The sequence below is a fragment of the Lissotriton vulgaris genome, chromosome 4_1 (genome assembly GCF_964263255.1).
Source record: "Lissotriton vulgaris chromosome 4_1, aLisVul1.2, whole genome shotgun sequence".
Taxonomy (NCBI): domain Eukaryota; kingdom Metazoa; phylum Chordata; class Amphibia; order Caudata; family Salamandridae; genus Lissotriton; species Lissotriton vulgaris.
This window is the reverse complement of record NC_141691.1, coordinates 133,940,614-133,968,344: the sequence shown is the minus strand read 5'-3', so window position 1 is coordinate 133,968,344 and position 27,731 is coordinate 133,940,614. Positions and strand designations below refer to the sequence as shown.

The 27,731-nt window shown below is 43.3% G+C and overlaps 1 protein-coding gene across 1 annotated transcript in view; it reads right to left on the bottom strand.

Annotated features, from left to right (window-relative positions):
• Positions 1-2,738: 2,738 nt before the first annotated feature.
• LOC147718472 (ubiquitin carboxyl-terminal hydrolase 12-like) overlaps positions 2,739-27,731 on the bottom strand; it is a 226,589-nt gene continuing 201,596 nt past the window's right edge. Inside the window, exon 9 of the mRNA XM_086918395.1 lies at positions 2,739-6,518. Within this exon, the coding sequence (XP_086774521.1) occupies positions 6,417-6,518 (102 nt within the window). The 3' untranslated portion in view covers positions 2,739-6,416. The remainder of the gene's footprint in view (positions 6,519-27,731) is intronic.

The following is a 27,731-nucleotide window of genomic DNA, read 5'->3' as shown; positions in this document are numbered from 1 at the left end:
CATCAAATGATGGATAGATCCCTTGACTGGGGTGTGAATGTTTGACTCATTCGGTATTCCATCCATCATTTGTTGCCGCAGCATTTTTTCGCCCTAAGTGGGATGGGTATGCCCTTGCTTATTGTGCCACTGGATTCAAGTTAGCCTGGCTAATGAGGGGTACTACCCCAAAACAGGTCCCACGATGCTTGTTTCCGGTTCAAGAAGGACCCGGCTGGAATGTTCCCATCAGGAGCAGGGTCAAGACTGATTTGCATATGGCTGTGTCCAAAGTGGGGTGGAATAGTGAGCAAAACAACAATGGATTTAACCAAGGTCTCTTACTGGGGGTGAATGTTTGATTCATTCATTATTACTTCTATCATCTGTTGCCGCAGCAATTTCGTCCATCGAGACCCGATGCGGCAAAGGAAGTTTACAACTTAATTGATTTTGTTTCCGCCCTGCCACCGCCCTCAGGAATCCAAAGGGGGTGGCATGTTGTACATCTGACTTTAACTTTGGGACGAACATAAGCAATTTGAAAGCTGTCACAACACTACTATAGATGCTGGAGGCCATTCTGCACTCCTTTTCTTTGATTTATCATCCACATGTCCTGTATATATAGTTATATCCATTTATTGCTCTGGGGTCTTCAGTCCACAGAAGAACATTTCGTCCTGAAGATGGTCTTATTGCGTTAGCACAAGACAAGACCGAAACGTCAACAATCCTACCAATTTTCATTTGTGAATGTCCGTTTGGAATTGTTCATTGTATCTTCAATTATGTTTTCATAATTTGAAAATATTCGAAATGGGCTACAACAAAAGTGTCTATGAAAAAACAGTTGCTGTGAGAAAAATGTATCTCAGTAACTCGTATTTATGTGTATTATATTTTGTACCCCTTTTTTGTAATAGACTCTTTTACATAAATTTGTATTTCAAAAGTATACACCCGGTTTACATTGTTTGCAGCTTTGCTGTTGATAAATCAGTCTTGAATGAATATAAATAATGTTATTAATTCACTTGCCATAAGCCACTTACTAGAGCTTTATAAATAAAAACAATTTGATTCTAGAAGATTTTTGTTTAAAAAAAACAAACAACCTTTTAGGCACTCTCACCAATTACTGGATTCAAGATAGCCTGGCCTAAGAGGGTTGTTACCACAAAACCAGTCCCAAGATGCTTGTTTCCGGTTCAGGGAGGACCTAGCTTGGCAGTTCGGGCTGGAATGTTTCCACGAGGAGCAGGGTCAAGACTCTTTTGCATATGGCTGGGTCCAAACTGGGGTAGAATAGTGAGCAAAAGAATGATGGATTTAACCCAGATCGCTTGACTGAGGGTGAATGTTTGATTCATTCAGCATTCCATCTATTATTGGTTGCTGCAGCACTTTTCACACGAAGTGTGATGGGTTGGCCCAGACGTGGGTCCCTTGCTCACTATACCACTGCATTCAAGCTAGCCAGGCTGATGAGGTGTTTTACCACAAAACTGGTTCCAGGATGCTTGTTTCCGGTTGAGGGAGAACCTGGCTTGCTAGTTTAGGCTGGACTGTTCCCGTGAGGAGCAAGTTCAAGACTGATTTGCATATGGCTGGGTCTAAACTGGGGTGGAGTAGTGTGCAAAAGAACAATGGATTTAATCCAGATCTCTTCACTGAGGGTAAATGTTTGATTCATTCCGCATTCCGTCCATCATTTGTTGCTGCAGCAGTGATCAGAGTTCAGACATAAAAGAGACACCTCCTGTGGGTCTGTGACTGATGTGCTTTCTTCAGTCTCAGCACATTCTGAATCTTATCGCTTTCAGAGGAAACATAATTCCCTACCAGACCGTCGAATAGTTTTGGAAATCACTGGAAGAATGACCTAAGTTGATAGCAAGCTCCAGATCTACATCGAAAGGTGCAGAAACAAAAAAAATGAATGTTAGTGTGCAAGGGTGGTGCTTATATGTAGTTCTGCTCCGACACTTCTGGAGTGGTACACAGCTAACGTAGAGCCTAGGGTAATTCTAATGATGAGGAATCTGCGGTTAAGGGTATCCACAAGATTAGGGTTTAGGACTAAGAGAACCCTCTTTTATGTGTGTTGTGGAACTATCAGTAAGGGGATGATTCTGGAAGCCACATTTCCCTCAGGTTGTCATACTCCCGATTAGACTCAATGTGCATCAACCTCATCTTTTTCTATCTCTGGGTTCCTTTTTCTATTTCAGTGACGTCATGATCAGAGTATGGTCAAAACACCTCGCACAAACATTCCAACTACGGACGACGCTTTAATACTTAAGTAACTAAGTGGCAAAACAAAAACTCTGAATCAGTTCTATAAGTGATCTTTTCTAAAACTATGAACAGCTGACAAGCCAAAGGTGATCGGATATGGTCCAGCTGTGAATTAGAATTATTACAACAGGTGAGAAATTTAATGGAACAAAGGACAAGAAGGGTGCGATGGACAGCAGTGAATTTCTACTGTACAGGTGGCAACAAATATATACATTTTTTAAAGTGTTCCATGATCCTGCCCCTGATGCCAGTAAAAATGAATACAAGTACAAGAGGATTTTGTTTTGAAAATAAAAATATTTACATGTCAACACCTTGAAACATTTATTGTTCGAGATTTCCCCCCCAAAGGCCACTGAAAATACCCATAGATTTCTTCTGGCACACCATTTTCGTACAGCATAGAACTGTAGCAGTGACACTCCACCACCAACAAATAAACAAGTACTATATTTCTTTAATGGCAAAAGTTCACTTTAATGTTAATTATGTAACCAGTTTTCAGATATTGTCATCATATACATAAGTTGCAGTTATCCAAGCACCGTCTTTGAAAGACTAACATCCCATTCCCCTTTGTAGCCAGGTGGGCACAACACAGCTCAGAACATTCACAGGGTACTGGCTTTCAGCCCTGGCTTGCTAGAGGCATACATAACTTCTGAAAGTATTGTCATTGTTTTTATTTTCCCATGTTCCTCTTTTATATCACCCACATTATTTTACACTTTCAGACTAAAATAAAGAGGGCTTAAGAATATTAATCCACATTTTAATATTCAGATGTAGGCACATAAGTTGGTATCAGTGACAAAAAGCATGTAATTCTCCTTTTTACATGTACTTTATAAACATATCAGTTAGATATGGTTCAAAGGGGGTACACTTGTGGTTTATCTGTTGCTAAGAAACTTTGTTTCTTCAAAGAAGGAACTTTAAGTAGCTCTTTGATTCATAGCATTTATTTGTGTGAGTATACCATATCTGGGATCCCACACTGTAAGCGAGATTCTAATTTTTAGATCACATTGATAATTTTGCAGTACACAATATTGCAAAACAATTTTTTCTTTAATTAGGTCAGGCAAAATCCTTAATATCATGATGAGGGGAAATTATCTCGCTCAGGTGTTTTTTCTTCCGCAAAGCATACCCTTGCAAATTTAGTCTGCAGTTCTTTAGTTAAAACTAAACTTTTTCCCTTAAATGTTCTTATAACTGTGTGGTGATGTGAGCGGCAAAATGATCACAGTTTAGAGGCATCTAAACTGCTTTAAAGTGGCTAAATGGATTTACTTATTCTGAAAGCTCACTATGTATTAATTTACACATCATTGGCTGCTTTCTGTTACCTAGTCGAGAGCATACAGTTTCAGCATTTGATACATGGTTGACTGAGTTCAGAAGAGATATTTTTCTAAGCCGGCCATATGATGAAGCATCAAAGTCCAATGGTAAAATCGAAGGTTATGCAATAAAGATATCCAATATTTTCCCAACACCTACCCATATAAGAAAAACAATACAACTAAAACAGGTATCTGGTTCAAATATCATTAGAACTATGTTCAGCAGGAGTGCAACATGGAAACTGTGTTTTACTTTTGAGAAGCCATTATCCCAAAGGTGGTTTGCAATTCATGACATTTGCTTTTGGTTTAAATACTAAGAAGAAAAGCGAAGTTAAGGTGTAGCAAAAAAAAAAAAAAAAACTGGAATGTGCTGTGATTGGTTTGAGATTTTCTACCTAATGCCACAGGGTACATGGCAAATGATGTCTTTATTGTTTCTGTATCCTATGTCACTGTCGCTTGGTTCTCTGATTTTCTATTGAACATATTTATCTCCTGTGATCATGTATTTACCAGCTTTAAAGGAGAACTAAACCATAGGCTTGATTACATTGACATGCAACACAATCTTCTTCAATATGAAAATGTTGTCCTTGAAAACAATGGAGCATCTTGTCAGCACTATTTCTCATGATTACTAAATGACAAAGGGAGGATACAAGCAGTGCACAGAACTGGTTTTTCAAAGGTAAATTATCACACAACCATGATCTGCAGTTTTAGCCTCATGCCTTGAATAAGAAGGAAAAGCTGTAAAACAAATAGCGGATACCAGCTGCATTAATCTTCAACTAAATATTGCAGAATAACTTCCTGTTTATAGCCAAAAGTATATTTTGAAGATCATCACAAGATGGAGCCAGAATGCCCAAAACAGACCACACACTGGATGGTTGGTTCTTTATTGGACTATTGTTTAGCGAAGGACTCTGATGCCTTTGCAATCCTCACTCCTCATGGAGTCCAGCACGACCAAATGCCTATTTCTACTTCTGAGACAGCAAACCTTGTGCATTTTAAGGTCTGCTCACCCAACCAGAGCCCCATCGCATTGGGTTTCACTTCTGTTAGTGGTACACAAAATAGGAAAGCATGAAAGAGTCCTAATCAAGAGATGTATTTTGATCTGGAACAACAATCTCACAATAATAAGTACAGTAAAAAGGCAAATACTTTAAACTGTGTTCCTTTTTTAAGGCTTTAAATGTTCAGCACCAGACGGAAGAGATCAGAAGTTTAAACCAAACATCTGCAGAATTCGGTGGCAGTATTGAAGCAGCGTTGTAAACTGCAAAGTACTGTTCTTAAATACACAAACATAACTTTAAATGAAGTTTTAGTTAACTTAAACTTCCACTGCAAATATTATACCCACTTATTGCTCTAATTCTCCGGAATCAAGACATGGAGAACAGGTGATATTGTCACTAGGTTAATTGTTGCTCGAGTGCCTTTTATTTCACCGATACACGTCAGTGAAAAACTGTGGTGGGAAAACTAAGATCTGTTAACCATCTCAGCATCAGGTAAGCACTACGTTTGATTAGAAGCAATTTTATCTGACTAATTTAATATTCAAAAGAAATGGATCACCCCAACCCAACCAGTATCCAAAAATGAGACTCCGAATATACATATTAGTAACTTCAACATCTCATTATATGACCAGCAATCTTACTACAAGAGCACAACTTTCTACTGGTAAACTGATATGCATGTTTAAAATCCAACTGCATCTAGTTCGGGTTTAGTAGGCATTGGGAGAAGGGACCATTTTGCCTTAAAGCTTTGTCAAACAAGTCTGCACGACAGACCAATAAAATGAAAAACATATTATTTTTAGTCATTCTAAGGAACTTATAAAAATAAATTAAAGAAAAAACACTGGCAGCTTAAAATATGCCATTGCATTGTGCGTTAAAAGCAAGAAACACTTCCATTACTGCAGTAATACTTATAGGTTTTTCAACTATGTTACATCTTTCTATGAAGAATTGGATAACAATAATGAGTTCATAATCCAACCAAGACGGATTTCAATTCAAAGAAGACCAAATATATATTGTTGTAATTATGAGGGATCTGAAGAGAAGACCCACTTGTTAATAACCAAAGAAGAAACATAAAACAATTGTTTGACATTTATTTTGCTAATTTGTTTCCTCCAGACAACCTATCTCCAAGACATAGAAGGCAGAAGGAAGCTTCCATAATGTAATCTGTCCAAACACAGTCTCATTCTGTGGTTGCATACTTTGCTCATATAACATCCAAGTTATTGTAGTGTGTCTTATGTATTTGTGTGCTGAATCAGTTGTCTTTGAAAATTAGGGTCTGCAAACCTCCTATAAAATAGAATTAGTTCGGCTGACAATTAACAATAAATTGCTCTGCTAAAATGCAGAAAAACATTCAAAATGAGAATAACCAAGGAAAATGCCACCAGAAGGCCAAGGACTATGATGCAGTGCAACCCTACAATCCCTTTTTGATAGAAAAGTAATAAAGCAAGTTAATTATAGTCACACAGAGCTTAAGATAATTTGGATGATAGCACAGCAATGGGGAAGTGAAGTCTCAATCTGCGTCATCAAGCCACTTCCTCCAGGAAGTGCTAGACCCAAACTTTTCTTGTGCACTTGCGGGCTTTTCAATAGCCAGTCTTCTAAGCACCAGTAGGAGTTCTTCATTGTCCTTTTAACATCCTGTTTTCATGTGCCCTTGATCCCATTTCTTATTTTATAGCTGGGTCCATTTTACATACAGATTTATTTACATCTAGTCTCTTGACTGGTAGAACAGAATATAGCCAGATTCAGAGTTTTTAGAAATATCAGATGTTAAACCATAGAATTCCTCAATGGCGTGTGCATCAATTTTCTGCAAGGTAAGAAAGAAAGAAAAAACATGTATATTAGAAGGTTTGATAGTAACTTGGAAAATCCTACCTTTAAATATCTGTGATGAACTGTGAGTGGTTTTTCCATACTTCGGGAAGAACATGCGTATTGGTAATGAGGGGAAATTACACAAGGTTGTAACTTAACGGGTATTCATTAAACATGCCAATAGTTTTCGCATTCAGTTTGCTCACTTCAACTTTGAACAAATTGCTTGGAGTAAACATACAACCTGGGTATGAAATATACCAAAGGAACCCATATTTTCTAGGAGCATCCGGGATTTTTTTTTTTTCAATCACATAAGGAATATTTCCAATGTAGAGAAGGAAGTTAATGTGAGTTGCAGGTTATTTAGAAGGTTATGGTACAGACACACCATGAATCCAGTTGGAGACCAATGGGGTGCTGTGTATGGAAAAAAGGTTAAAGAACACGGGGGAAAGGGTAAGAAACAGGAAAACATCACAGTAGAATCAAAATGATGATAAGGAAAGTCACAGGGATGGTTAAGTCAGTCTTCAACCTCCACGTTTTTTTCTGTAGAATACGAAATAGGAAAGGCAACATTTGACCAAGATGTCTTGAAAGACTCTCTGGAGTGAGAGACGTCAAATTATTAAGCAACAAATAGGCACTAACTCTGTGGTGCACAAAGGTCTTAGAGTGTGAAATATCAAGCTGACTGCAGTAGTTAATACTGGTACTATAAAAGATTTAAAAAAACATAGAATGATGGACTCAAAGGAAGAGCCACAGTTTTTGTTGCAAACAATGAAATAGGGTTAAACAGTAAGCCACTTTATTATTTTTATTTTAACTAATATGTATGGAGAACTTAACAGTGCAGATGTAAGAGTGGGTCCCTTAAGGAATATGAGAACTGCCAGAAAGGAATTTCTGAAACTTTTAGAAGCAACAAAACATGAATGTATTATATTCTAAAACAGCAAGATAGGAAACTGAAACTATAGGCTATACACTCTAGAACATGTGGACTTTCATCACACTTTCAAAACATGTTTGTACATGTTTTGTAAAGGTCTAGATCAGTGGTTCTTGACCTGTGGTCTGCTGACCACTGGGTGTCAGCAACGTCTATTCAGGGGTTCTGCGGCTGGAAATACAACTTTATATTAGCAGATTAATATTATATAAATACACAAAAAAGTTAAATTGAAGGTTTTAAAATGTTCTATATGAGTGAAAACATTTGAAACTGGAAGGTAAACATTAATTTGGTACCATTGAATGGATTTGTGGGAGCAGGGCAAGTACAGCAAATCTAGTATGGAATATTGGTGGCCTCAACTGAAATAGTAGTTGTTTTAAAGCACATGGGTCCCTAAACATACAATACATGCATAATACTTTGGGAACAAAACATAATGCCCAAGAGATGTCCAATCAACAGTTAAAACAACATTTATTAAAGCATTATAAGTAAAAACTCATGCATAGAAGTGAATACCCTTGCAGAGCAAACTACCACACTTATTCAGAACATTCACAGGAAAAAAGCACATAGGGCTAGATGTAGGTGGGCAAATACTGGTCGGTAACGGCCGAAAATCGGTAATTTTCCCATTACCGACCGATATTTAGCCTTTTGTGATGTAGGAGGCTGGATTTAAGGATTCAGTAATTTACTGATTCGTTATTTTAAGGAATCGGTAAAATACCGATCCTTAAATCCTATGTAGGGAGCACTCAAGTGAGTGCATTTTTGGGTTAAGGTTTCGTTATTTACCACCAACTACAAGTTGGTGGTAAATACAGAATACCTTTAAAAAAGCAGTTTTGTGCTTTTTTAAAAGAGCTATGTGGCAAACATACATGCCCTTAGGGCATGTATGTGCGCCACATGTGCACACCTGCACGATTCAGAGGTGCAACAGGGTGTCAATGTGACAACCTGCCACCCTTGAATATGTCCCCCTATTACAGATTCGGTATTTACCGAATCAGTAATAGTGAATGGCTTCCCATTCATTCCTATGGGCCTTCAGGCCCATAGGAATTAATGGGAAGGTATTCTTTATTACCGATTCGGTAAATACCGAAACGAAATAATAACTAATATTACTGAATCGGTAAAATTTACCGATTTTTTTACCTACATTCTATTTACTGATTCTTAACCCCTTCGATGCTGGTGACGGAACCATTCCGTCATCAGTCACGGTTGAGCTGTGCTGATGACGGAATGGTTACGTCACGACCGCACCCTGTTCTGGAATGTCCAGCACCGGGGAAGAATCTGCGCCGCACGGATGCGGCCTGGTGCCTTCCCACGGGGGCACCCCTCCACACTTATACCTGCCGCTTAATATCACGAAGGGCTCCCTGTCCCTAAGATGGCCGCCACGCAGGACATCTTCCCAGTTTAAAAAACCGGACCGGTTAAGCTCGTTCCATCCCTATTCGGAACTCTCCAGTAACACTGGATTAGGACATGTGAACCTGCCCTCACGGACTCTTAGTCTCCATGCCCATTGACACTGCAGATTTCTCGACACTAGCCTTGGCTGCCTGTCCCCAATATGGCCGCCACTCAGGACATCGACCAGCTATGAAATAGATCCTGATCTGCCCTGCCACACAGGACACCTTCCAGTTTGAAATTGGACCGGATCTGCTCCTTCTCTGCCTATTTGGGACTCGCCTGAATCATTTGAACAGGTCTGCAGATTTCCCGACATCAGCCTTGGCTGCCTATCCCCAATATGGCCGCCACTCAAGACATCGACCAGCAATGAAATCGGTCCTGATCTGCACTGTCCCTAATATGGCCACCACACAGGACATCTTCCAGCTTTAATCTGGACCGGACCTGCTCTTTCTCTCCCTACTTGGGATTCGCCAGAAAATCTGACCAGAACATGTGAACCTGCCCTCCCCTTCTGGCCCTCATGGACTCTTACTCTCCCTGCACTGCAGACTTCTCTACTTTAGCCCTGGCTGCCTGTCCCTAATTTGGCCGCCACTCAGGTCATCGACCAACTGCGAAATCGGGGCTGATCTGCCAGTTTCATGCCTATCTGGACCCTGGTATGTGAACCTGCCTTGCCCTTTCTTGCCATTATGGACTTTGAGTCTTCCTGCTCTCCCGATTTATTAACTTTAGCCCTGGTGAGCTAAGAGCTCACACAGAGCTTCCCCAAGCTCTAAACTCGGCCTTATCTGCCGGTCTAAGCCTACTCCGAACTCGTCCATAATACCCGAACAGGGCCTCGGAACCTCCCCTGCCCTTAGTCTCCCTGTCCCCGACAGTTACTCCTCGCCACACCCATTTTTCTCTAGCCTCAGCCCGCCCTGCGTCCTCCTGTCCTCCGCTCTCCCAAAGCTACCTTCTGCTGACCCTATGTCCACCCTTGATCCTAGGCGCATTCTACCTATCTCGCCGATACTCCCCCCCCCCACCACCCTAGTGTCCCCCTGATACACCTCTCCCCAGCTCATAGCTCGTTACACTCTCTGCACCACCCCAATTAACCCTCCACCCCTATGTCCTCCACCTCACCCCCGCTGAGCCTCTCCCCCCCGCCCAGCCAAGATGCCCCCAGCCACACACTCTGTCACTCATCTCGGCCCCTCCTCTAACCTCCTTTGCCCCAAGGACCGAACACCTTCGCTATATCGTTCCCACGAACCCTCTCTTTCAATTCTAAAAAACGCTTCAAACAGAACATAATAAGGCAACACCCCGAAACGCTAATTGTTGACATTTACCACTGCACAACTAGAGGTCAGAAGAAAATGGACTTCATTTTCCACACCAACAGACCTGACGTATGGGCCACCATCTTTAATTCATCCCTCCCCGTCTCCAAAACCACCTTCACTGATCACAACCGCAAACTAACAATCGCCCCCCTGAATCATCTATCCCTGTCAGGAGACATCTCCATCACCATTTATAAGAACGGCACCATTCTAATCCAGGCGAAAGAGGAGAACCTAGAGTTCTTTGACTCTCTCTTCCCCACTCTTAGGATGGCTACCACCCATTACCCACTCAAAACTCCCCCCGCCCAACCTTCCGGCTCCGCTCAAACTCTCATTCTCCAGAACTCGCCTCCCCAGCGTCCTTCCACTACACTACCTAGTCCCTCCACCACCCAGCTGCTACCGACAGCCCTAGCCCCCCATGACTCACAACTCCCGCCCCCCGCCCGCCTCACCCAACCTCCCCCCACTCAGCCCCTCTCGCTCCCCCTAGGGACCCCCAACTCACCCCTCCCTAGCCCCCGTAACTCCCCCTACTCTCAGTCCTACGCCCTCATTGACCCGCCCCAGCGTCCCCTCCCGTCCCTATCCCTCCAACCCGTCAATCTCTCGTCCTCACCAGACCCAGCTCCCCCTTTCTCCCTAGCCCCGCCCCCCTCCATTGCGCCCAATCTCATCCCCAAAGGACCCCAACCCCCCTACTCCCTAGCCCACAAAGTTCCACTAACTCCCAGCCTCCCCCCCCTCGTGATCCTAGACCATTCCCTAGCTCCAGAAGCACCGCCCGCTCTCTGCCTCCACCCCTCAGTGATCCCAGACCCCTCATTAACACCAGCGCTCAATCCACCCCCGCCAATCCCCACCCCTCTTGTTCACATTGTACCCTCTAACGAAGTGAACACGCACCCCCTTTTGGCCAGCAATCCACCCCACCCTTTAACCCTCCCACAATTGATTTATAGACCTGACAACCCCATCACTCAACCACCTAACCCGCCATCCCTCTCTCCTCTAGCTCTCACTTCCCCCTCCACTGAAGATATCTCCCTCCCCCGAAGGGACCGCAACACCACACCCTTAACAGCCCTCTCACAACCTAACCCTAATCCAGATCCTGCCACCTCCCGTCCTTTTATTCCTCCCAGTGGAAACTCGCCCATAAGCCCCCCACACCCAGGACCCAGTTCCACTGATCCTCCTCTCCCCCCCGCACTCGAGATATCGCACCGCCTCGACCTTGTTGAAGCACAGATCTCGACCCTGATACTAGGACTGAAGGAAACCCTTTCTGCCCTCGGGAATCTCCAGCTACCCCCCTCCCCCTCCGCCCCACTCCACATCCCCCCGCCTCCCCCTAGGAATGACTATCCCCGTACCGTCCAGGCTCATACTCTCCCTTGTGCCCTGCCTCCTCTCACGGAAGTCCAGACGAAGCCGCGAGCAGTCATTCCCAGCAGAAACTTAACCTCCCTCTCCACTCTTGAAGTGAGCGCACTCGTCGCTTCATACGAACTCCCCCCGAACCAGCCTGCCCTGGCCCCACCCGTGAACTCGACCCTCTCCTCCTCGATCCAAGTCATCACCGGAGTAGGTAGGGACCTGCCCACCCGTAGAACCGTCAGACCCCCACTCTATCTGTCCCCCATTCCCAGAGCCAACCCTGACAATTTGAAAGCTAAAGAAGACCCCCCCCCACTTGAATTGCATGCTTATCAATAGCCGGTCCGCAGTCAAACATGCAACGGAAATAGCTGAATCCATCCTCTCCCATGACCTGGATGTAGCCTTCATAACTGAAACGTGGCTAAACTCCCTATCCCACCCCATTCTGGATATGCTGGTGCCTCCCGGCTTCTCAATTATCCGCAAAGACAGGCCCATTCACAAAGGTGGCGGCATAGCGATCATCTACAAAAGCAACCTCGCAGTCTCTGAAGCTCCCTCCTACCTGCACAGCTCCTTCGAATGCCTGTCGGTCAACATCAAATCTCACGGTCATAGCTCTCGTCAGTGCCACCTCCTCTACCATCCCCCAGGCAATGCCAACAAATTTAAAGCTCAGTTATCGGATCTGATCACCCAATCCGCACTTAATGGCGACGACAATCTAATTATGGGCGACCTCAACCTTAGATGGAACGACCACAAAAACCCGCTGATTCAATCTCTCAACACCCTTCTACAAGACAACGACTTGGTCCAACATTGTTCAGAAGAAACACACTACAGAGGAGCGACCCTGGATGCCATCATTGCGAACAAAACTGCAGTCTCGATTGACCACATCATCCCGGTGGACTGGTCAGACCACCACATAATTTTATTTCATATCACCCAGCCGGCTGTGTCACTCCCACCCACTCAAGCCCCCCCCAAATGGGTCAGGAACACCTCCAGAGTTCCCCGAGACAAGCTTGAGGAAGGACTCAGCACTCTCCTCCCGAACACGTCGGAGCCCCTCTCTACCTCGGAACTCACCTCGCTCTACCATTCCAATCTAGAGCTCGTCCTAGATCAGCTGGCACCTCTGAAACTAAAAAAATCCAGAAGCATCCCCTCCAGAGCATGGTTCTCTACTGACATTAATGAGGAAAGAAGACACCTTAGATCCGTGGAAAGAACTTGGAGAAACAACCCCTCCGCCATGCATCGGGACCAACTCAAGGCAGCCCGCAAAATCTACCATACTCACATCAAAAGTAAGAAGGCTTCCTTCTTCAGTTCTGCATTAGACAATGCGAGAAACCGCCCCAAGGAACTCTTCGACATCATTAGAAACCAAACCTCCATTCCCAAGGCAGCCAACTTAGCTGCCTCCAAAACCCAATGCGACAACTTCGCAAGCTTCTTCAATGAAAAAATCGCCAAAATCGATCGCTCCTTCATCCAGAGCACTGCAATCATCCACAACCCCCCAGTAACCTCTCCTTCCCGCTGGTCTTCTTTCCAGCCGGTCGAGGTTGAAATGATAAGCAATCTTATCGACGCAGCGAAACCCTCCTCTCACTCTCTCGATCTACTTCCCTCAAGACTGACCAAGGACTTGAAGCTCACCCTAGCCCCAATCTGGGGCAAGATCATCAATAGCTCCTTAAGCGAGGGCCTCATCCCTGACTGCCTTAAACTAGGACAAGTCACTCCTCTGCTCAAAAAACCCGGCCTTGATCTCACAGACATGAACAACTTCAGACCGGTCTCGAATCTTCCATTCCTAGCCAAAATTCTGGAAAGATGTGTGCTTTCACAGTTAAACCAACACTTAGAGAATTCTAACCTACTGGATCCTCTCCAATCCGGGTTCAGAAAGGGCTGCAGTACGGAAACCGCTATCCTAAATGTCCTTGATGACTTGCACATGTCACTTGACTCCAACCAATGTAGCCTCCTCATTCTCCTTGACCTCTCGGCTGCGTTTGACACAGTTGATCACTCCCTCCTACTTAATGTCCTCCGAGAAAGAGCGGGCATCGAAAACACAGTCCTAAAATGGTTCGCCTCCTTTCTTAACAACCGCTCTCAAAGAATAAAGATCAATAGTTTCGAGTCAGACCCCCTCCCCATCAACAGAGGTGTTCCCCAAGGATCAGTACTCTCCCCTCAACTTTTCAACAACTACATGGAACCCCTCACCTCTCTCCTAAGGAACTCTAACATCCCCTTCCACCTGTACGCGGATGACACTCAACTCTACTTGGAAACCACTTCGATCGCTGACATTCACAGACTTAATGCTACACTCATGGAGGTTCAACACTGGCTCTCAGCCAACCACCTCAAACTGAACGAAGAGAAAACGGAAGTCCTCCTAATTTCGAACAAAGATGAAAACCCACAAATAGTGGAATGGCTCAAAGCCTTAAATGCCCTCAATGTCTCTCTTACTCCAACAGACTCAGCAAAATCACTAGGAATTACTCTCGACCCCAAACTGGACATGAAGAAGCACATCTCCAATACCGCCAAAAGCGCGTTCTTGAACTTGAAACTTCTCTACAAAATTAAACCCTTCCTCCCACCCAAAGATCTGAAACATGCCACCCAGGCACTTGTGCTCTCAAGAATTGACTATGGCATTGCTGTACTGACTGGAACAGCCAAGTCACACCTGGGACCCCTCAACTCCACCCTCAACGCTGCCGCAAGAATGATCACAGGAACAAAGAAATTTGACCACATCTCACCGGCACTCAAAGAACTGAAATGGCTCCCGATTGACCAACGAGCCAACTTCCGCACAGCTTGCCTCACACATAAAGCCTTGCATACAGGCAAACCAGAATACCTGGCCTCTAAACTCAAAAGGGCTGGTCAATCCAGGAACCTCAGAAGCTCCAACACACTCCTGCTCATCCCGCTGAAATCACAGAAACGCAAGACCTCAAACAAATCTTTTGCGGGGAACGCTCCCAGGATTTGGAACTCCATCCCCCCACATATCAGAACGACCGCCTCCTTCCCACAATTCAAAACGCTACTCAAAGCCCTCTTCCTTGAACGCTCCGGTGCTTAGCGAGAAGCCCATCTCCCAACAGCAGAAATCTGATAGCCTTTGCGGAATTCAGAACTAACTGATTCGCCCCCGAACTCCGTCTCTTACTGCGTTATTATTGTTGTTGTTCTGTTGGTGTACAGGCTATATTTCCCTCCTATCGTTTCTGATTCTTGTTTTCCATGCTTATTGCCCTGGTTGCATCTCTCTATTTGCTGTGAAGCGCTCTGATACCCTCGGGTCCAGCTAGCGCTACACAAAACTTCAATAAATAAATAAATAAATAAATAAAATACCAAATCGCTAAAATTCAGTATTTAGGAATCGGTAAATAGAAATTACCTACATCTGGCCCATAGTGAGAAAAAACGAATCTACAGTCAAGGTCACTTATTAGCAAAACCCAGCACTGCTAGACCCTAGAATTAATCATACGTAATCAGATGGGTTAGAGTGGCTCAGTGGACTAATGCGTCTACTCCAGGGGCCTGTGTTCGACCTCATGGTCACAGGTTCAAATCCCGGCGGGTCCACTCAGCCTTTCATCCAACTGAGGTCGATAAAATGAGTACCATTGAGTTGGGTAACAACAAACATCTGTTATTCAGCGCCAAGATACCCGTAGTGGTGAACGTGCGCTTTACAAATACACATGTTATGTTGTGTTGTGTTATGTGGCTAGGTCGACGACTTTTTGATCTGCTCAAATACTGAAATCATCATGAGGATAACATAATATGCTGAATTCATAAATCGATGTCAAGAATGAAAAAAATTAGGAGAAATTGAATCACGTAAAGCACCTAGAACTTGGTGGGGCCAACACATCATTTTACATCAATAGTGTAAAAGAAGAGAACTCATGTTGCTAAGCTATTACATTGCATCTAAGACAGGAAAAGATGTACTTACCCGTGTCTTGTTAAATAAGCATAGTTCTAAGTCTGACAATTTTGCTGTATTACCTATACTACATAAGCTTTCATTCTTGAGAATAACGTTTTTTGCTCCGGCTTGAATTATAATGAAGAAAATGGCAGGTTAAAGTCTCTGGTGAAATCACTACTTTACGGAACATGAAATGTATGTTACTGTACTTTAAAGAAGAAAATCAACCCGTCCTTTAGTATCTTATATTGCAGAATGACTAAACAAGACACCATTTGAATGAGGCGAGCAACTTTCCTGAACTGATGGAGATTGAGCAAGCACTCACTTGTCATAATTCTTATCACAGGAATAAGTGCCTTGGTGATCTCCATTAACACCAGAACTACACGTTATAGCGGGAATGCTCCATCCCATGAGCGTAGTCTGATCATGATATGAGGTTTTATGTCTTAACTGAGCTCTACGGTGCGACAGGTCCCAGTTTGGAAACAAGTACTTTCAAAGGAAGGCGCTCTACCTCCTTCAAAGTTAAGAGAGAACCAAGAATCATCCACCCCACATGGAAAATGTCCCAGCTTTCCTGATAGGTTTCCTGTAGTGGAGCCAAATGGGTACTTCTGATCCTGTAGTTTGTCTGATTGGCTTTAAATGCAGAAATGGAAGCCGGCGAGGGACAGCAGACCACAGGCCTTGAATTTGCATTCCCAAATAGGAGCCATTTTTTTCAAATCAGCCCATGTCCACTAAAGTGGCTGGTCTTGTTTCAAAAAAGAAAACGTTTCCTGTTTGCGAAAACATCACAGATCGCAGAAAGTAGTCCAGTAGACCACCTGCTCTCCTGAGCCTGCCGCCATGATTATCAAAGGGAAAGCTGTCCCACTGGAGTGAACGAGATGCTACCCTCAGAGACGTCAGCATCTGATCCATGGTTGGGAGCTGTATATGCAGACAAACTGTTGATACATTGCTCCCTAAATCAGGGCCGAACTGGGAACGCAAAGCAGCCTTGACAATTGAGTGAAACAGCCCCCTGGGACCTGTGAGGGGTGCAAATGTGAAGCACTGCTGCTTTTGTTACTGGGGGTCAATATTGCAGCACCACTCCAACAACGGCCCCAAGTAACGAAACAGGTCTCCACCACTGCAAAACCGGGCCTCACCCTTCCAGCATCCCGGGGATACACCCGATGCCCGCTACAGCTAGCCCAACCCTACACTGAATTACACAGCAGGTAGAAGCCCCTTTCACACCCCTACATATCTGAGAGTCTCATAGGGTCACAAAAGCCCCTTTATAAGACTTTATCAACTCGTTAAAAGGATTTTGTAAAAAAGAAAAAGGTATTTTGCAGTCTCAAACCGTATGAGGTTCACAGTCTTACACTGAGCAAGACGACAGAATACAGAATAAAAAATAAGTAGCGAGCCACTACTGCAGAGCAAACAGACATGTACTAAAAGGGTCCATGCTCACTAGCCTTCAAGTTCTGGTACAATCCAGTAAGAAAAGTACTTGGTATAATGATAACATGTAAAATTAGACATGTTTGCAACTGCTGATCAGGTAAAACATGGTATATCTATTTTATTGAATAGTCTGAGATACTTGAGACCTAGTCTCTTGATGGATATTGACACTGTACCTTTGTATACCATGAAAATCCCAATAAATAAAAGTTAAAAAAAAAATATTTACCTGCAGAAAAATTATTTACCTGCGGTAACAATTTTTCTGGTGGATGCTCTAGCTACCTGCAGATTCCTCACCTGCAGAACAAAGTCAGGTGTCAGACAGGATCCAGAAACTTCCAAGCTCTCCCGCCGCCAGTAGGTTGCGCTGGCTTTGCATCGACGCCGGAAGTGATTTCTGGTGAAATCACTGAAGCCGTATAGCGTACACCTGGGCGCAACAAGGTCCGTTTCATACCATTTTTTCCAAGCCTTTGAGGGAGAGCGAGATGTAATAATGTTGACAGAGCAGAGCAGTAGCATAAAAGTTGACGTGGAATCTTATTAACCTTTCCGAGAACACATCTATCAAATAGGTCAGTGAGGAATCTGCAGGTAGACCGAGTATACACCAGAAAGATCGTTACTGCAGTTAAGTAACTTTTTCTTCTGATGGGTACTTCTACCTGCAGATTACTCACCAGTAGAAGAGAATACAGAGCAATACCCCACCTAAAGAGGAGGATTGGAGTATGGTTAGACTAAGAAATCCCGTAGAAAAGATCACACTAAGTAACCGTCTCTATTCACTTTAGAGTCTAATTTACACCGTTTTGATAGGTGGTATTAGATTTAGGTATGAGGCGCCACAGGGAAGAATCACAGAGTTTATCTAAGTTTCTCAATTAATTATGACAGTGCTGCAGGGTGTGGAGAACCACCAACCTCCACAGACAAAGCATCAGCCTCAGCTAGTATGGACATATAATTCACTCCCCAGCACACGTCTATTGTTCGTAAGGTTTCCCGATTTAGCAAAACAAAATATAAATCAGAGATATATCTGTTGCCGTACTCGGACGACATGAAGCGGCGTCAGGAAGGATCGATATTCGATCACACGGAGCTTGGTGACCTTTGAAAGAAAGAGGAGCATTAATAACGAAACTAGAATTTCAGGGTGAGACGCCGCTCAAAATAGAAACCCTCTGTGGTCCGGAATTATCATCACATACGTAGATTAATTAGCCTTGAGAAAGTCGCGGGACAACATCCCTGATGCGACAAAACACGTGTTGGCTGTTGGGAGCAGTGGTGGAAAAGTTACATGAATAAAGACACCGACAAGAAGAAAAACAGTGTTTACACTTGTATCTGACTGTGATATATCTCGGATTTATATTTTGTTTTCCTAAATCGGGAAACCTTACGAACAATAGACGTGTGCTGGGGAGAGAATTTTATGTTCACTTTAGAGTCTAGGCAGTAGAGCCTGGCAAAAGTTGCCACCTTGCAGATCTCTGCTATGGGAACACGTATGGCAAGAGCAGAAGCGGCAGGCTTAGCCCTGGGAGAATGGGCCATGACTCATTCTGGAAGGTCTTTTGTGGCCAAAGCATAGCAGGTGTTGATGCAGACAAGGATCCATCTTTCTGCACTGCTTTTCCCTTTTTGACACCACAGTAGCTAACAGAAATGTGGTCATCCAGCCTTATATCTATGGTGCGGTCAAGATAGTTGCGGACTGCCCACCTGGGATGCAACTGATGCTACCGATCCTCCTCATTGGGTGGGGCAGATGGTAGAGAGTTGGCAGAGTGATGGACTGACTCAGATTGAATGGAGTCCCCACCTTTGGAGGAAAGCAGCATGGTTCACAAGACCAACTAGCCAGGGTAAAAAGACGTAAAAGGGGGGATGGGAACTGAGAGCTTGTAACTCACTCACTCATCTGGCTGAAGTGACAGCCACCAAAAACACTGTCTTCAGAGTGAATATTCTCAAGGGACAACTAGACAGGGGCTCAAACAGAGTCTTCAAAAGAAAAATCAAAAGTAAATAAAGGTCTCACTGTTGAACCACAAAATGGATTGGAGGGTATATGTTTGTCAATTCCTTTAAAAAAACGCTTAACTCTGGGGGATTGGGAAAGGGAGAGTTGATCAGACCGACAGAGAGATGCAGACAACAAGGATAAATATACCTTGACAGTACCGATCACTATTTGAGGAAGAAGTTCAGTTCTCTTAGGTACGGGATTGGGTGCAAACCGCTGTCCTTTTTGGACTCCAGGAAATAATGGGTGCACCATACCTGGCCCTTTTGCTGCTACAGCCAGGTGACCTGGGGAGAAGGACGAAGGCAGAGGGGTCGGGGGAGAGTGTAGGGGGGTGAGGGTTGTAGTGGGGGAAGAGCCGGATGAAAAGGGAGGGTGTAAGTGCTTTCCATAATCTGAAAGGCCCCCTGGTCCGAAGTGATGCCATTCCAGGCCGAGAGAAAAGAGGACACTCCCCTTCCAAAGGCTCCTGATGGAGGCTGGGAAATAAAGTAGGCTTGCTTTCCTGGAAGTTTTGTATAACGAATCTCAATATTTATTATCCCCTAATACTATCTTGCATCATAAATAGGTTCAGAAAAACCTTTAAGCCACCATGTCTAAGGCAATACCCTGCAACCCTAAAGTATATCTATCTCAGATTTGAACACTTTTTTTAAAAGTAAGAACCCATTGCCTTTCTCTGTTACTTTTTAAGAGCTCCACCACCACGCGTGTTAGGTCACCCTATATAGATTTCTAAATAAGAAAATGCATAATGGTACATCACTGCGTATTAAAGAGATGCTCTCTGGAACTTTACAATGATAAGTAACAGGTCATTGCTGGAAAAGTTCCTTTAGTTTTTTGGCTACCAGCATGTCATAGAGTGCTTGACAGATCTTACAGATGTCTAGGGTTTTCTTAACTTATATGCACATTCCACCAAATTTAATATAAAAATGTAAGCTTTTTTATACTTTAATGAACTATTATACATGAGAACCTTGACATTTGTGTTTAAGATAGGAAGAAAACTGGAAAAGTGTATGTCGATAAGAATGGTTTACGTATATTAGACTGGAAAGTTCCATGTAACATGCACAATGAATTAGACATGAATAGTAAGGAACATGTTTTAGTAGAGGGAGAAAGAAAAAAAAAAGAGACCGATGCTTAGGAAAGATTCTAAGGTCTTCAGTGGAAGAGAAAAGGTATTAGAGAACAGGCAGGATGCTGCATCCAAAATACAGGTAGCAAGAAATATACCAATCATAATTAAAGATGTTACTTCTGAACTTGAGAAAATGAAGACAGCAGGTATAATTGAACCAATATAGTGCTCAGAATGGCTGCCTCCACCCGTCACTGTATGACAAGCCAATGGAAAGCTCACACTTTGTTTGGACCTTCAGGAAGTGAACAATAATATTTTAGTAGGAACATTTCCGTTTCCCAAGATAGGAGAAATGTGAGCCATAATTAAACGTTTGAAATGATGGGGCGTGCATCACGCCCCGCCCAATCGCACAGCTAAATTGCGCCACCTTGGCGATAATGTAATCCTCCATAATAATCCAAGTAATCTTTAAATTTCAACTCATTTAGTCAACACTTTCTCAACTTTTTGTCAACTGTTTTATCCGAATCCACACGTATAGTGTAAATGCCATTTCCCAAACTTCTAATGTTCCAGCTGTGTCCATCCGGACCTCTTGAAAGAACACGAATAGTGCAAAATTCATAAAAGGCAGCGTTTATTCAATAAAATACCCAATGCATTTCGGGCATAAATGCCCTTCTTCGGGGGTCACTGTGAATAATCAGAAAACACATAAACACTACTTACGCAATGATCTACTCTTTGTTTTAACCTGACTGAATAGTTCACTCACCTTTCACCCCCCAAGAAAACCCACTCAACGTAACGATTATGCACATACTTTCAATTAAGAAAGTGATCCGTATTGTTAATTTGAACTCCGACGAATGGTATTATGGGAAATGTAGTTTCTTAAAGCATTATCATCTGATGCGAATCACAGTAGCGCCGAAATGGCGGGAGAATCAATTCCAGCAGGCCAATTGGGAGGTTAGAGGGATGGGTTAAAAGTAAGAGGGAGAATGGCGAGATTAACATTTTCACGGAAGGTATGTTGAAGATGAAGCTCTGATACGTTGTTTGGAAGGTATGTGCATAATCGTTAGGTTGAGTGGGTTTTCTTGGGGGGTGAAAGGTGAGTGAACTATTCAGTCAGGTTAAAACAAAGAGTAGATCATTGCGTAAGTAGTGGTAGACAGAGGGTGTAAGAAGAGCAATGTGAATGCAATATTTAAATAGGGCGAAATGCCAGGGGACAAGCATGCAGATTTAAATGCAGGGAAATTAGTATAAAAAATGTGGAGACTAAAAGTGAAGCACTGTTTACGGTAATTAAGTAGAAACTGATTGTTTTTGGTAAACTACAGTGGGTAGAAACGGAAGGAAGAAGGGAAGCTAACGGAAATGTATTGCTTGCACAATGATAGGTAGCAGATAGGGTTGAGGACTGTGGAAGGATAAAACTAAAAGCAGGGTTAAAATCAGGCAAATGTTTGAGTTTGAGATGGTGGCAAGCTACGAGGACAAGGGGAAACCAGTTCCTATGGAAAAGAAAGGGGTTCATGATGGGAATGGGCTCGGGTCACAATGTAATACAGCACTTTTGTGCATCATGTAGAAACTAAAGATGTTAAATGACAAATAATAATTGGTGATTATGTGTTTTCTGATTATTCACAGTGACCCCCGAAGAAGGGCATTTATGCCCGAAATGCATTGGGTATTTTATTGAATAAACGCTGCCTTTTATGAATTTTGCACTATTCGTGTTCTTTCAAGAGGTCCGGATGGACACAGCTGGAACATTAGAAGTTTGGGAAATGGCATTTACACTATACGTGTGGATTCGGATAAAACAGTTGACAAAAAGTTGAGAAAGTGTTGACTAAATGAGTTGAAATTTAAAGATTACTTGGATTATTATGGAGGATTACATTATCGCCAAGGTGGCGCAATTTAGCTGTGCGATTGGGCGGGGCGTGATGCACGCCCCATCATTTCATTTGTTAATCTACTCAGTGCCTTCTGGGCATGGCACTAGAAAACCAGTCTGCACGCACTCATGAAAAAAATGGATAAAGTTAAAAAAGCATGAAATACCAGGTGTGCATCCTGTCCTTTGACTGATGATCCATAATTAAACGTGCCAAATGGCTTTCAAGCTGCATACCACCAGATACTGATTTATCCTAATAGTAGGGGTCTTTCAGCTTTAGAACACCTGTGTGATGCTTATAGTTCAGACGAGCACCATTTGTTCTGGCGTCCACCGCAGGTATATTCCATTGACTGATGCTTGAGCTGCCTAAGGGAACACTGCTATTTAAAGATGACTTTTATAACTATGGAACATGGGGCACGAAGATGGACTGGAAATCGTTCTCACAGCCTTATAAGAGAAAGGTCTTATCTTTAAATGTATCACATGAAAGAGTGTTGAAAATAAGAGTGACGTATATAGGTGATGATACCAGCAAAGCGGGAATGTCAGCCCAAAAGTTAGACTGGTCTAGACCTCGAAGAATGCACTGGCTCCATAGGACAAGGATGCTCCAGGCCATTCCATGGACTGGCTGAGTTTGACTCAAATGTATTTTTTCACGTTTGCTGTGAGACATCTCGTATTCGGAAGTTGCTTAAGTAATGTAAACATTTCATCTTATGTGATGCATTTCCACAGACTGCTTAAGCATAAATAATTCTGGTGAAGTTCTGGGCAGCGGGAGCCTGGCCGGTGTTGGTACTGGTTGCTCAGGGCTGTTACAAACCATTACACATAGAAGCCTTCTGTATTTATTTATAGTATTCAATGCCAGAGCCAGACTTTTCTTTGGGACCAAAAGCAGTTATCTAAATCTAGCTGTAGCCTGTAAACAGATCCAAAGCATTTAGAAAGGGGATGGAATTATTTATAAGTAGCAGGTCCAGCATGCTCCCGGCCAATTTGAGGTCAGAAACAATTTATCCTCTGCATCACTGGCAAAATGAAAAGTGCACCTAAAATGTCAAATGTATTCGCGAACAGCAAAATAGTAATCTTTACCAAATGACAAATTGCAAGCAGGGTTAAAAGAAAAGAACTATAAAATCTTGCCAAGTCTAAAAGTGATAGATTGAGGCATTTGCACGTATCTCAATTACTGGAAATTCGTCCGGGCAGCACTCCATTCCATCACGTTTTATGTTGTCAGGCAATAACAGATGTGGATAGGACGGGTCTCTAGTAAAGTGGCTTTGTGTTAAATTTCCATATGGGGCGCTTTCATTTATAAAAACCAAGCACCTGATTTCTGCTATTTCAGTGGTAGCTGCTGCAAAGAGGAAATTACAAATAGCAAAGAAAATGTGAATTATGTAACTCACTTCATAGCACTTCCTAATATAATTCAAGGAAATAATTTCCCTTCCTGCAGGTAACATAATTGCAACCTTTTCACCTGCAGATTTTCCAGGATCCCTAAAAACACACACAGTGATGTATTATGGGGAGATGAGGACTTCTGGGTTCAATCAATCTGGCACTCTGCTGCTGGCTCTTGAGACAGACACCCTAGCAGTTGCCCTCACACACTCACTATTGCTATTCTTATTTTCTGGCCCAGGTCTTTTGAACTTGGTTTCTTGTTTTGTTTCCACCACTTCTGCTGGACAGCTTCTTCCTTAACGTTTTACTTATTTCATAGAACAAAAATATTAATGTACTCTCTCCAGTTCCGTATTTCACCTTTAATTCTTGTAGCAGGTGTCCAATAAAATTTACATTCATTAGATGGTATGTCTATCGCTTTAGGAGATACAGTTGAATAGGAAGCCAGTGAAAGCTTCGGATGGGATGGTGTCTTCTATATCTTCTATGTTCTGCATAACTTGTGCGATGGATGATTGAGACTTCTTCACCCTCGACGAACCCGAGATCTCACAATTTTCTAACTGCCCCTGTTCGGTCAAGTGGAGGGCTGGTGACATGTCAGGAGTCCATTGCTCATCCGTTCCACCTGAAAACAAAACTTCCATCTTTTTTGCATTATCGCCTGTCAGCTGTCTTTAGGCAGGACTGCAGTTAGGGCGCTGATGTGTAGGGAATGGAATATAAACAGAAAAACAACCATCCTAATGTGGCTTCAACCTGAGAAAACAAGACGACATAAAAGCTACTTTGAAGTCCACAATGCTTTCTAGTTGACGCTATACAAAAATGCTTATCCGTCTGATCTAAGCAGAAGGAAGTGTGTAGTAATGGACAAGTATGCCTGCTGAAAATCACCACTTGATGTCTTTTGATGAACCCTACAATCAGACAGCCAATCTCAGAAATATCACACACAACACTAGTGATATCAAGACCCTGGATCTGGAATGAACAAATCACTAACTTTACCTGATCCCTGTACTCTTTAGACAGCCTTTGAAATATAGCAGACCATAGTGGCCAGACCTCCTAGATGCGTAGGCCACTACCATGTAAGGCCATACTGCCTTTCCCCATGTCTGAGCTAGACACGACATCAAGCTACAATCAGCTGGCTACAGTCATTTCAGCTTAAGAGTAGTGTAACCCGCCTCCGATGGTAGAAGAAATGCGCATAGACCAGTGGTAATGATAATGGCATTTTTGAGGCAGTAGGAAAAGTGGAAGGACACCACATAGCAACTGAGCGACCCTTGACCCTGCCTTCAGGCAGGTCGCTCCCCAAACATCTGGAGCCACTATCTACTCAACTCTTCATCAGAGGGTGAAATCAGCGCAGAAAAAGCTCAAGGCCACAGACTTGAACATGCCTTGCAAAACAGCCCAAAGCGATCATTGATGTAATCCTGAAAGCAGTTATGTTGTGAGTTGTAGAAAACCTGAGCCCATGCTGCCGAAACATATATCACAGTAGCTCTGGGGTGGATAAACCAAAGTCAGAGGGTCATCAGCCAGCCCAGACCTCAAACATAACCCACCCCAGACTGCATACCCCACTTAGTACCAGATAGATATTATCAGGTAGTGCATGTTTGTTGTGTACTCTAGGTTTACCTTACCATTCATATGGCCACCAAACTGACCTTGGCAGCACTGTGACCCTGCTACATGTACCTGATGAAAAGGTCCCAGGAGAGGAACCCAAGAGACAGAGGTGTGTGTGTAAGAATGGAAACATGCTGATCAAAGAGGAGGAGAGAGATGCACCCAGAGAATTTTGTTCAATGGGTGGGTCCTAAACTGCCCAGCACGGGGCCCTGGTGATGACTGGTCCTACACACGCTGAACCAATTGCCATCCCATTCAGAATAGTGAGACAGGAAGAGGAGGTTAGGAAGGGATTGGCTTGAAAATGAGCGATCAGGTCAGTGCAGGGATAGTGATGGATGGAGACAAACGCATCCCGACAACTTTCCGCTCTTTTCCACAAGCGACTGAAGCGAGCCTCATAGTAAGTCCTCTGTGGAAAGTGAAGTGGGAGGTGCTAGGGCAGCCGGTCTTAGAGCAAGGTGGGCACCTGTGATTATCTTCCTCTCCCCATCAAGGTGAATGTAAGAGACCTTCCGAAAATAAATAAATAAAGACGAAAGGGGTGACGTGGGAGGCATGAAGACGTAGCTGCTGCGCAAGGAGATCGCATCCTGACAACCTATCTTTTACTTGAACTGAGTCTTCAAAGGCTTTTGAAGAACTGTGAATGAATGTTGCACACTCAATGCAGGATTAGGAGATGGTGCTGCCACTATCACATTTGAAATGTATCGGCTTAGAGCCCTCTTAATGCAAATGGCTGCCTATGCCCTCAGGAAATTCATTGTAGATGTCAGCAGAAAAGGCATGAAAGTGTAGTATTTTAGAGTGCGCGTCTCACTTGCTGCAAAATTTCACAGCCTGGTGGTTAATGTCACTCCAACTTGTTTTCAATTAACGTATTTATTTAATCACAAAGCAATTTCTATGTCTGTATTTAAAGTACTGAACAGCCACAAGGGTAAGGGGAACAAAAGAAACACAATTACTACAAGGCAAGTGCTAGATAAACACTAACAACAACAACAGCTGAAGAGGAGCTACAGGTAAAGTTAACAGGGTGAAGGTGACAGGCATTCCGGTATGAGCAGACTGAACTGGTGTACAGGCACTTACTAAAAGAGGTTGGGAAAAAATGTACGATCCTTTGGCAGATTGTTCCAGAGTCTTGGAGCTAGACATGAAAAGATCTTGTTTAAAGTCTTGGATTTATTTACTTTGGATTTCCAAGATTATTCCAGATTGTACATTTGGCCTGTTTCTGGCTCCTGTGATAAGTTTCTTTTTCGAATAGCTGGGGAAGCTTGACAGTAAGGCTTCCTGGGTGATGCATGCCATTTTAAAGTAGATTTTGGTGTCGAGAGGTAGACAATGGAGTGAATTAACAAAAGGACTGATGTATTCTGGTTTCTTGCCATCTTTACCAAGTTGGTCTGAAGCATGTATTGTAGGATGGCACCGAGAGGGCTCTATCAAGAACACTGTTTTACAACAAAACGAGATTGTCACAGACGGTGAAGAAACTGAACAAACAAACTCTGTTTAAGTAAATTCTCCTAAAATGTATATTTCAATTTAAAAATATCGAATGCATTGAATTATGAAATTTCGTTTTTTACGATATGTGAAATGTATTGGTTTTGTGACCCTTACATCATTACCCCTCCCACTTCGGTCCCACTTGCATTAGTTACATTATTATTTTATACTTGTTTTGCAAACATCTGTTTTATTGTAGAGAAGGCTTCCTATGGACTTCTGTTTTGCTGAGATTCTTTTGTATATGTTGAAGCTTTTGGGACGTGAAAGCTCAGTCAGAGTTGTGTTCAAAGCTACAATCAATGCAGGACCTACATGCTCCTTCACAATCATCTATTACCTCAATTCCAGAATTTCCTAACAGAATCCTGCGTGTAACTAATGAAATCCGAACTCAGCACAAACACAACAAGATCAGTTGGCAGAGCTTCTCGTGCCACTCTGCAAGGAGTGAAACCCCCCTCCCTCCCAGATCCAGCAGCTCCCTCAACGTCGCTGCTATGGCAAGAACTATCCTTCATAACACCTCACCCCTAGATAACCCTCTGGATGATATCACCAGCCGGTCACACCTCCACTCTACTCCAACTGTTGTACAGTGCTCTGTTGCTTTGTATTTAGGATTGCGGCTCACAAGTGCCCATAAATACATATCCCGACAAAGTTTTAATGTCTCGTTCCACCTCCCCTCTCCCCCATCCTCAAGTCTGCCAACTGTTATTTCAGTGATAAATGGTATTTGTGTAGAGTAGCTCCCAGTGACATATCCTCAAAATACTTCTGGGATGCCAGGCTCTGTATGGCCACCCTTGTAGGATATCCGGCTTTAAGATTACTGTGTGACTGAGGCTCTGGAAGCCTTCCCAAGGAGGTGCCGCAGTGTGGAACTGTGCTCGGTAAAAAGTGCAGCCGGCAGCTACTCGTGATACTCCACCGTGCAGTCGTCGCCCTCTATTTCAC